This window comes from Wasmannia auropunctata, unplaced genomic scaffold (assembly GCF_000956235.1).
Source record: "Wasmannia auropunctata unplaced genomic scaffold, wasmannia.A_1.0 LD336060.1, whole genome shotgun sequence".
Taxonomy (NCBI): Eukaryota; Metazoa; Arthropoda; class Insecta; order Hymenoptera; family Formicidae; genus Wasmannia; species Wasmannia auropunctata.
Window position 1 is genome coordinate 776851 of NW_012026830.1, and position 11968 is coordinate 788818.

General features: G+C 41.7%; 1 protein-coding gene across 1 annotated transcript in view; it reads right to left on the reverse strand.

The window, feature by feature from the left end:
- Positions 1-773: 773 nt before the first annotated feature.
- The window catches only part of LOC105450521, a 37797-nt gene continuing 26602 nt past the window's right edge, over positions 774-11968 (reverse strand). The window contains exons 4-6 of the mRNA XM_011690407.1: positions 6226-6439; positions 1588-1722; positions 774-984 (exon numbers count right to left, since the gene is read on the reverse strand). Of these exons, the coding sequence (XP_011688709.1) occupies positions 774-984; positions 1588-1722; positions 6226-6439 (560 nt within the window). The remainder of the gene's footprint in view (positions 985-1587; positions 1723-6225; positions 6440-11968) is intronic.

The window sequence follows — 11968 nt, forward strand, 5'->3', positions numbered from 1 at the left end:
TCCCATTATCTCCAGCGTCGGAAAAATTTTCAGCGATCGTTATTTTTTTTCTTTTCAATTACGTAAATCTATGTGACATCATTTGCCGTCGAGCGTTAGGACTATGGAGACACACGGAGCACGGTTTCTGGTCGAGATAATCATCGGGCAATGTCTCCGTATAATAAGCGACGATGACAATCAAACTATCGGTTCGCGATAAGAGTGCCTCGTTAATCAAGCGGTAAAAAGTGATGGGATCCATCACGAGGTCCCTCGTTTCCTAACGTCGATGAGTAGTTCAACCCCCTCGGAAGAGGGGGAGGGGAGAACGAGAAGGGGGAGGGTGTTGCGTCGATTGCGATCTAAAACGGTCGGCGTAAAACGGAAAGTTTTTCGGTCGGTCGACATACAACGCGGTTGACGTTAACCGACGTTAACCAGCCATCAATCACTCTATCTCGCCTCCGTCGTTCGTTCGACCGTTTTACCTCCCCCCCTCCTCCTCCTCTCACCCCTCCCTCCCCGTGCATCGTGCGCATATGCGGAGACCGTGCCCGATCGAGGCGCGCGAGAAACACGATGAGATCAATTAACTCTCAGTTACCCGGATCCGATCGTTGGCGCGTGTAACGCGAGACGCGTCTTCAAACGTAAGCCGCGTCATCTCACGGACGAGCGAGTCGCTCCTAGATCGAGAGCGGCTGCTCGTCGCAACGGTGCACGAAGCCGTGCTGCGGTTGCTGTTGCTGCTGCTGCTGATGCTGCAGCAGCTGCTGCCGCTGTTGCTGCTGTCATCCGCTGCTCTGCTCGGGTAGCAGTATGCTGACGGATTTGCGGCTCGCCGTGGAGACGTGGCCGCCGTTCGTCGCGGCCAGGGCGGACGTCGGCGGTGGTGGCCGATGGGACGGCGCGACCACGCGCACCTCCGGCCTGGGTGAGGCCTCCCTCAGAGGGCTACCGACGCCCAGCTCCTCGGGATTCGTCGCCAGCACTGCCGACGGTCTGCAACGACCGCGAAAAGGCCATTCGTCTCGTGAGTGCGCGCTTTACGTTTGCCGGTGGGCCCGCGTTAAGCCCGTCAGTCCGTAAGACGGATAAATGTATCTCGTGCATTTTCAGACAGACCCGGTGACTCGAGCTTTTCTACTGCATTTATTCGCTTTTAAGATTTTTTAGTTCGTTGTAACACATACATGTGGGATATACATATATTGATTCGATTTATTAATTCTTTTTATAACTGCAAACTCAGTCAGTTTCAAAAGATAAAACGGTACAGCTATTGATTTTCTAACGCGATCTTACGGACTGGGGGTTAAACGATAGAAAATTCATGCGTTTTATTGACCAAGCTGCTACCTTTAGCATCAACGAACGTACAAATAAACTTGCCAATTTCGTATCAATTTATCGGACTTATTATTGCGGCTCAAATAAATCACTCACCGATTTTCACGTCACCGATTTCAATTTACGCTGAAATTAGAGACCGCCTCGTTTTCTCTCTTTTGCGGAGGCGCTTAATTTATTTCGCGAGACGTGTCGTTCGCTATCGGTATTTGTTTGACGCGTCGGAATCAAGTAAAATAAACGGAATTCACCTACCTGTGCTGCGGGGGCGGCGTGGGCGTTCGCGACAGGGGGAAGCTGGCGACTTCCCTCGTCACCGAGAGCGACCGGATCGATCCGAATGTCTGGTCCGGCGATAAATTGGCCCCGACGCTTTGCACCATGCCGCTACTGGAACATTGGACATCGGTTAATTGCCAATTAGGCTCTCTCCATGGAGTATGCACGCGGCCGACGGTGCACCTTTGTCTTAAGCCTTCAAGTTCTGTCCGAGTGTGTCTCCGACAGTGTGACTCAACGTCGGGCTTTGTTCTTACGTTTCGCGGAATACAAGTGAATCACTTGTCCGACGGGGTTCGGACCAACGGTAACGGACTAACAAGGGAAGTTCGGTGAACCGTAAAACTCAAACGGATTTTGAAACTTCGCGTTCGGATATAGATTTTAGGGGACGAAGCGAAGAGAGATAAGTCAATTCTCTTAAGTTTCTTCAATATCTTGGAAATCGTCCAAATTATCGCAGAAGAGTTAAATAAGCTTTTTATTATAGGTTTTTTGGATGGATATTTAAAACCGAGGGATTTCAAACATTCCTTTGAAAAAAATCATTTGTGATTTCAGTCTCGTTTTCAGCAATCTCAGCATCTAACATGAAAGAGAGAGAGAGAGAAAGCTTTCGTATGTGAAAATGAATTATGTAAAACCTCGAGAAAACTCTGACGTTGTCAAACGCCATAAAGATAAGTAGAGCGAGTAGGAAACTCTCGATACACTCAGCAATGCACGGTTTCAGTAACGCTGCAAGTTCGCTCGAATTATGCGTACGTCAGGCCACGATTAAATATGCCTAATGATCGCGAGATGACGCATCGAATCTATTCTTTTTCTAACTGCAGTTCTTAAGAACTTTACACTCCGCTGCCCCGAGCAAGGTTCTACCGTGTCATTATGAAGACGAAGTGATTAATGCTACACGCAAGACGTTATAATCGCCCTCCCATTCGTACACGCCAAAATACGCGTTATTAAGTCCAATTTCGATCACGCGTCTAAACGGTGGGGGAAAAAAAGATGTAAACACGCCTGAACTTACGAGGAGAACTGACTCTTCTTTATATTCTTCACGATTAGCCTCCTATCGTCGATGTAAAAAGGGAACCGGAGGATATTTCTTTTTTGTTTTATCGATACGAAGGAAATGCGGAACGCACGGATTCTGCGCTCTTCTGCGTACAAATGAGAAATTCTCCAGAGAGAGTGCGCGGAAAAATCCGCAGGCTGACGTATGAAAAATTCGTGCACGTATATTACGGCTTTCACACACTGTTTCACACACGGGAGAGTCCATCCCTCGCCCTCTTTCTGCCTCTCCCTGATCGTCCTCTTTCTGTCTCTCCCTCGTCGCGCCGTCGTTAATATTTGTCAAGTGACAAAAAGCCGGCTGAATTTGAGAGAGCGGAGCAGAGAGCTTAATCGATAACTTCGATAGGCTACACGGGGGACTATAGACACACCTACGCATTCAATTTGTCTCTACATGCGAGGCATCTGTGCCCTTCGCTGACGCGAAAAGAACGTCTCGTTCTTGTCCCACGTTCTACTAAAGAGTCCGCGCGCGACTATTTTAAGGATTAAAACGCGACCACGAGCGAAGCGACATAAGCGGTATTTCTTCATGGAATTTCTCGAAACGCGATTAAAACGCAAGATATGCGGAACGGTATACTATCCCGCTAAAAATATCGCGATAGAGAGAAATCGATACTCTAAAAAATGTCCCGTTCTTCCAGGAAGAAATATGTATCACTGACTATAAGAAAGTTGCTGACTAAGTCAAATCAAGTTTAACCGATCTGTTCTTTTTCTGTGGTTTCCGATTTGCAAAAATGTTCGCTTCTTTTTCGTTTCCCACATCGAATATTTTGATAATTAAATTCTAAAATTAAAACCCTAATAAATTAAATTCTATTTATATAGAATTAAATAGAGGATATTACTTTTTATCTCTTATGTATATCTCAATCGTGAAAAGCTATTTATAATCTATTACACCCTATTATTCATATAGCATAGAAACTACCGACATGTTTAAATGTTTTAGTAGAAAGTTTTTCAATCGATTAAATTTTTTTAATTGGTTTTAAATCGATTTAGGAATTTTTTATAATAAATGTATACACCAAGGTAAAGTATTCCGTATAAAAATATCAGCGTATAGTGCTGATTTGGCAAGACGAGTCTGCCTATATCCGTGATAGATACGTACAACGTGCCTTGCTTTCGTGCCGCGGGAATTCGCGAAACGATTATCGGACGACAGGACGGGAAATGGTTGATCAAAGTCGAGACGGTTATCGATATTGCAGCAGGGGGGCCCTGGGCGCTTTGAGAGATGCCATGAATTATTCATTCTAGACCCCGACCGGGCATGTCAGGATGTCGAAGTTATATCCGACAAACTCGCTATTCCGCTCACATCCGCTGAATTCGCGAACTTTTCGGAAGGCTCTCTGCGCGAAGAGGTAATCCGTGGGACGAAGGTCTCCTGGAAAAATCTCCGTCGATAACGAAAAAGTCAGTTTCGCAAATGGAAAAGTTTGACTGCCAGCAGGCGTGCAGATTTATATTTTTGTGTAAATTAAGATCCATTCGTTTATCCATTAATATGTGGACTGCACATGTAACGTTTTGAGAAACTGGAAGCGCACGGTTTTTGGGGAGGATATTTGGAAACTTGTTAGCGTAAACTGAATAGCGCAAGTTTTGCGCAAGTTGATAACTCTCAGCGAAACAGCTTCATTTATGCTTAAATGAACTCTGCAGTTAATGACGTCTCCTACATCGAAAGAGCTCTCTCTCTCTCCTCCTCCTTCTCCTCCTCTCTCTCTTTCTCCCTCGCCGGCTCTTATTGCATTTATCTAATATATTCGTTCCACAATTTATGAATCGACAGCAATACAGTGGACAAAAAAAATTATAGCGCATTTTTCTCACTGCTTTGCATCACTTTTATGGCTTAATCTTGAGCAGCCAGCATAGAATATTTTATTTGCGTAAAAAAAAGATGAAAGAGGAACTGAAAAACATCTTCTATATTACTATGATAATCTTATACTTTCTATATACAATATAACTAGAATATACTTGAAAGTTACTGCTTTATACTTTGTTCTTTGTGCATTTATATAAAAAATTTGCAAGTATAAAAACATAATATTAGTCTTGCGCAAAGTTTTCACAACAAGGCGATATTAAAAAGTTTCTGCTGAATTGCTTTCGCGATATAAATCATTATAGGCGAGAATCGTAATCGTTACAGCGAGTGCAAGAGATCACGATTAAAAGTTAATATACTCGCTAATACCTAAGAATAAGAGTAACTAAAAACAAATATAAAGAAAATGAAACGACACGTGATTTCTAGCAATTTATCGCAAAAACGAGCGGAGATTATTGGCTGAGAATAAACACGATATTACATATGAAAATAAAACGTAATGTGACGCGCAAATATGTCTTCAGCTTTTCCATTTTTCAACGTTAATTGTTATCATGTGACACGCGATAAATAATGATTGCAAAAGAGGAAGTTATAGTCGTCGTGTCTTCGATTATCGCACGACATTACTGTCATAATACCAAATGTACAGCGATATTACTGTGGTTATTTTTTCGATTCCAGGAAAAGAATAGTTGAATAAACAAACAGGCAATAACAGCAAAATATTTTTTCGCAAATTTAATGGTTTGAGAATAAATCTGAGCAAATATATATTCTTTTTATATAATTTTATATAATTTTTTAGACGTGATATGATCATAAGTTTGCTAAATATTTATTGATAGGCTTCTTTTTCTCTGCTTATTAAGTGCTATCTATATATCCCGTAAATAAAAAATGCTTTACTTATGGAAAGTAATATCTTTTCCCTAGAGTCATGGAAAAATCATCCGTGACGCACTTCTAATGACGAAAAGGCAGGAATCGATATGACGATTGACGTAACTGAGCAAGAAATTACAATAGATCAGTGACGAATTAAAACGTACATTGGCTATCGCCAGCTATGAACTTTATGCACGGTTTACACTGCCGAGCTATGTTTGTCTCCCAGCTGGATATAATGCCCGATGAAATATGTATAAAACCTATTTTGAGTGAACGTGGCCTTTACGCGAGCGGCAACGCGATGTCGCTATTATGTCGAAAACGGAACTTTGCAGTGTTCCGCGAATTTACATAATTGCAGAGGACTTTCAGCGTGGCTAATTGCTTCTCGCGATGTTTCCCCAACGAAAAACTTACGTCAGATTTAGCTTTATTCGAGACAATCACGCAGAAAAATAACTACCGAACTCCCGAGTTTGGTATTAAATGAAAGCAAACGAACTTAAAATTGTTTTCCAAAGAAAAACAGAGAAAATATCGCGAATCGACCATGTCTCTATGTTCTGTTTATAAAATGTTTCTAAGACCCAACGTCAAACTTCGGGCACGTGTCACATTTTTACACTCGGTATGACATTTATAATAATTTATATTGTCCGTTATAGAGCAATTCGAAATCCCTTGGTTTCGCCAAGCTTATAGACGTTAATAAAACAAATCTCGGTGTTACGTCAGCGGGGGTAACACATATACGACGTATATTAAAAGGATGAGCTGCTACTCACCTGACGGAGCCCGAAGTCACCAGGAAGGGCATGGGGGTCGGGCACGGGCTCAAAGGAGAGCTGCTCACCGAGCTGCGGGTGCTGCTCAAAACGGAGTGCGGACATTGCGGCGGACCTGCGTGTGGTCCTCCCGTGCCGCTTCCGCCTTTGCTAGACGTGCGGCCTTTCAGACACGGGATCTTCGGCCATCCGCTTACGTCCTTGCCAGATACCCCTGAAACAACACACGTCCCGCTGGGTTATTTTAGGAACAAGCGCCGAAAACCGATGCACTGATGAGACGACGTCAACAGCGAATCGCTTAACTGGTCTCAAATATTTACATGTTTTAGATTTTTTGAAAAATTTTATATTTTTAATGAGAACATAATTATCTTAATAATACTGAGAAAATTCCTGATAAATTAAGTTCCAAAAGAAATAAAATGACATAACATCGTATTTTTTATTTCATTCAAAACGAAAGAATCCCTTGCGAGGATTTTATTCAAGGTTTATCTACACAGTTGGGAAAAGATATTTAAATATTAGATAATTACAAAAAAGCGTAATAGTTAATTAAGTTGACGCTACACGAAAATATTGATCGCAAAGAATCTATTTGTAGACTGTCATTCGGTGCGTTGGAACACATAGTGCAGATGTATATAAATATAATAAGCAGATTATAATAGAATACGCCTCTCGACAAAATATTCTGAGTCTAAAAGTGTATCGTCGTAAAAAAGTTGTTAGTATTTTTAACTACCTCAACGTCATTATGAACAAAAACTTTTACCTCTTTTTTAACAAGCTTTATTTAGCAATTTCGAAAATGTTGCAACTTTTCCGCTTAACTTTAAGTTGCACGTGCATAAAAACTTTGAGCATAAAATGATAAATATGTACGAACGTACCACGTTAATGATAAATATATAGTAAATAATTCGTTCAAAATTTTTTATTTTAAAATTAAATTAGATATAGAAGATGAAATATTTTATTCTTTTAAATATATATTTAATTAATTTTACTTAGGAAAGAATACCGCTAGTTTAGAAATTCCGATTTTATTAAATTCTTCCATGTAGGAAAAAAAACAACCGATAAAACGAGGAGATTTTATTTGCTACGAAAGTTTGAAGGGACGTAAAAAAAGGCCTCTGGCCCTTGTGTGTCTTTTCTTTGATATTCATCTCAGGAACCATTATGAGAATAATCAGACTGGTATGCGTGCTGCGCGCCTATCATGCGTAATGCGCGGGAGGAGCGCCCCTCCCGTATTGGCAGCGTTATTGCAGCGTCGAGATAATGCGGCGTTTTAGTATGCAAAGGGAGGCTTTCGCGACCTCTTTCGAATCCACCGCGATTTGAATATACACGGCACTGTTGGTGATTTGACGAGGCGATACGCGTAGAACGTCTCTCTCTCTCTCTCTCTCTTTCTCTCTCTCCTGGTCGTTTAGATTTCCGTCGGGAGATAGGAACCAAACACACACATTAGCGGCCGGGGACGATCGCGTCTCCGCTGTATAAACGACAACTAGATCCGCTCTTTCGCTTGACACTAGTTCCTGTAGCGGGCTCTAAATAACGCGCGCGTGTCACCGTTCGATAAACAAAACAAAAATTGCAATCACGTTCCGTACTGCTGAGGCAGGATTATTTTAAATGCAAGTGGATCATCCGATTCTTCTTTTTTGATTATTAGAAAGTCGGATGGAAAGATCTTTAAACACACGAACGATTAAACGTTACATATAACGAAAATACATATAGTTATACAAAAAAACCTGAAATGCTCGAGAGCGCATTTTTGAAATACAGATTTGATTAATATCCCGACGTTAGAGCTTATCGTTAAGAGGAAATGGACTTAATGAAGAAGAATGTGAAATTCAGAACGTAAAGAACGTGAATGCATTCTCGAGATTTTGACCTCTTTTAACGCCGCGCCGCTTGTGTAATTTTACCAAATTTATTAGTGCCCGAAATCCTCTCAGGAATGTCCTCGCCGTGCGGGCATTCCCGGGATCATCGGGTCGCTCGCCAATTAAATTCTCGCTACCTTCCAACGTCAACGTTGGATAATTCAGACAGGGAGGAAGCCCGTGGTGCAATGCGGTGGACAAGTACAAGGATGAAATTTGTAACGCGGTCGGACACTCTAGGCTCGAGAGGGTCTGCAACGGCGGGAGCGCGGGATACTGCCGGTTCTGCAATTCGGTCGTCCAACAATGGAGATCAGTCCGCGCCGACAAAGCCGGCGCGCGGGAGCCCACGTTTTCGTTCCCGGCTTACGTACAGTGAGGCGTACACGTACGAGCGCGAATAAAAATTATGGCTGTTGCCAAACGCACGACTGCACGTTTACGTAACACCGCCCCGCGAGGCGAGAAGAAATCGATGAATAGACGTGCATGGTGCTGTTGTAACGGCTCTTCGTCGATAGTATAAAATGCGGTGAATCATTTTATTACGATCGTAAATATTTCGCATACGGCAAATATCTGTGGTAAGCTTTTACGTAAATATATCTTCAAAATGACGCATTTATTAGATTAATAAAATCACTTATATATGGTAAGCTATTTTTCAATAAATATTATTTGAAATATTTAAAAAAACCTGCTTTTTTCCCCTCGCACATATCTTTTTACGTCTGCAGAGAGTATGACGTATTATCCAGAGAAATTTTTTTTTCTCATAATGAACTGAGTTAGCAAACTATTTAATATCAAAACTCAACAGATTACCGTGAAATTTCGCTTCCTCAAACTCTCTTATAAACGCAAATATCCACTAGTGTAAGGTGAAAGGTTACGGATATTAGTGCTGGAGAGATTAATTTTTCCCTTGCAGGAAATTAAATACAAGATGTTTTAAGGTAACGAAGCGCTTACGTAGGAGTGAGATTAACAAGATTTAAAGAGAATTGTGTACACATGAAGCAGTACCGTAAGATTCAATAAACAAAATTAGCATGCAATTATTTCGAGATAATTGTCAAATAAATATCCAATATTATTCAACGATTCGATAATAACAATTGTTAATTTTGGCGTTATCGAGTTATAATCCAATCCCGTGTACTTAACAATTTCAATTATCCTCTCTCGGGCATTCATTACTTTTATAGCATCTAGACGAAAGCTCTCGAGAGCTAAATTCGATTTATCGGCGAGGCGGGGTGTACGACCATGAATGTTTATGTCGTAGCCTAGTGTCGTACAGTCGTCGCGCAAGAATCGCTTAATCTCGAAGTCAATAGCCGTCACTCCACTACTCCGTCAGAATTTCCCGGGCTTCGTAAAGCCGGACAATAGTAGTATAGAAAAGAATGACGCGGCAGTAGTGGTGGATATTGCGCCAGCGTGCCGTCGGTACAAATCGCGCGAACAATAAGAGGAGACGAAGAAGTCACAATTCCGGAGGCCGAAAGTATCGGGAAACCGTTCGATATTCGTTCCAGGATGAGGTAGCATCGAGTAGAGAGCTTCGCCTCGTGGGAGGACGAGGAGAAGGCGGCGGACGAGCCGGCGAGGCCTGCAAGCGACAGTCCGCCGGGATTTGTTCCTGACCAACAACGTCCAGCATCTCAATAAACTCGCGGCGAACCGCCAATCGATTACCAGCGTCCACGTATCTGCGGATACGTCTCAGACTTTGCAGTCTTTCCTTTTAATCGAAGAAAGAAGAGAAACGACAGGCATTTCAATCTCAATACGTAGCGCAGTAAAAAAAAAAGGTAAAAAGTTTAGCCAAGAAAATGAGGTCTCGACTGCTTATAACGTCGAGATCTCTATTTTATGAAGTGTCGAAAAGGATGAGAGAAAGGAATAGAAAAAAATTCTATATACGGCACTTCAATTACTACTATACGCGTTGTATAGATATTTCATACGCAATTTTAGGAGAGAGCAGAGTAATTTTTCGCTGATAAATTCAGAGTTGACTTTTTCTAATCGGAATCTGATTAATTTGATTTTGAATTATCTGCCTTTTTAGCAAGTTTCGAATTATTAATGCTATGTACGACAGATTTAGCCTGCAGAAATTGTTGAAAAACAAATCGTAATGTAGGTATATATCTCAGTATAAGATATGCATGCAATACCGAAATAACACCGTTTTAATTCTGCTTAACCGACTGACATAGTTGATTGGAATAGGTCGAAGGAAGCCGAAGGTGATGTTTCACGATTCTCGGTCAGCGGCGGTCGGTCAGCGTTTTAATTGGCTGACCGGGGGCATCGCCGAAAAGTGAGGGCGACCCACTTTTGGCAAAGGCCAAGACTAAATCTGCCGGGGTTAGCCCGTCGCTACGTTATGCCGTATTAATCAACGCCTCCCCCTCCCTCCCTCCCAACCCCCCCGTTATCTCTAACCGCGCGAGAGTTAGCGTGCTCCTGCAGCGCGCACGAGAAACGAGCCTGACCTTTCAGCGAAATAAAATATCTCATCAGAATCAGAACCGACGATTGCATGGGACGAGCGATGCGGCGAAACGCCGCGTTTCCTCGTGGAAGATCAATTAAACGCCGTTTAAACGATCGATCTGATAAATCGCAAACAATTTGCGAAATATGCTCGGATCGTCGATGGAATTAATGCAGCCACCCCTCGGAAAGGGCGGTAGGATGGGCGGGAACAACGCTGACCACCAATTCTATTCCCTGTGAAACCAGCTATCGCTGACGCATTTGCAGAAAATGGTGTCGAAAGTTCAGGATCCTGATGGAATCATTGAGAGAGCCTGGCGCAGAGAAAGTTGAAAGTATAATAATTTCGAAAAGGCCATTCGCGTAGATTCAATTTATGAAAATATTTACGAGACGTAAATTATTACGGGAGAGTGTGTGTCTGTTCAGTTTTTATCCTTTCTTCCTTTTACAGATAAACAGAATTATTATTCGCTCAAAAGTTTCCACTCTAAATGTTACTTGGAAAAAGTTATTTTCTTATTATGATTGTTATCGTATTAAAAGAGCCGATAAGCTTCTCTTTTAAGCTTCCCCATGCGCGGATTATCCGGCCTTCATTTACGGATAAAATTCGCTGATGCATTATGGCTTATCATCTAGTACAATAGCCTTATCGTGCAGGTATTACCTTACTAAAGTAATATAATAACGCGAGATATGTGTGTGTATGTGTGTATTGTGTGCGCGCGCGGCAATTTAATTACAACGCTACAATTAATATTCTAATTAACAGAATGTCAGAGCGGCTTAATTAATAAAATATAATTATTACAAAAGTCATTTAAAAAAATATAAAATTGTGATGAATAATGAATGTAGGTAAAGTTGCATTTTCATGTGTGTCCAATTAGTTCAGTTTATTCAATTTAACAAAGCCTCGCCGTAAAGCCCTGTGTAAAATTTTGAAATTTAGTCCACTCTACCAAATAGGCTCGTCATATTTAATCTACAAATTGAAAAAACCTATCAAATGAATCTGCTAAGTCCTTACAGCTGAAGAAGAAGTTTCTCTATATTTTTAGCTTTTAAAGTTCAGCTTCCCTAGCAAGGATTTTCACTTCTCTGTAATCCAGGAGCAATCCTCCACATTTTTATTTCGAGAAAATATCACCTCCGCATTTTGTCCGAAAGAATTCGCAAGTGAATAGAGTGACATTCGACGTAAATTATATAACTGACCAGGAAACCTACGTCGATGAAACGTCCGATGGCTATATTCATCCGAGTTTGCTTCGCATTTTGTCGTTATACCGTTGTTTTCTTTCTCTCTCCCCCCCCCC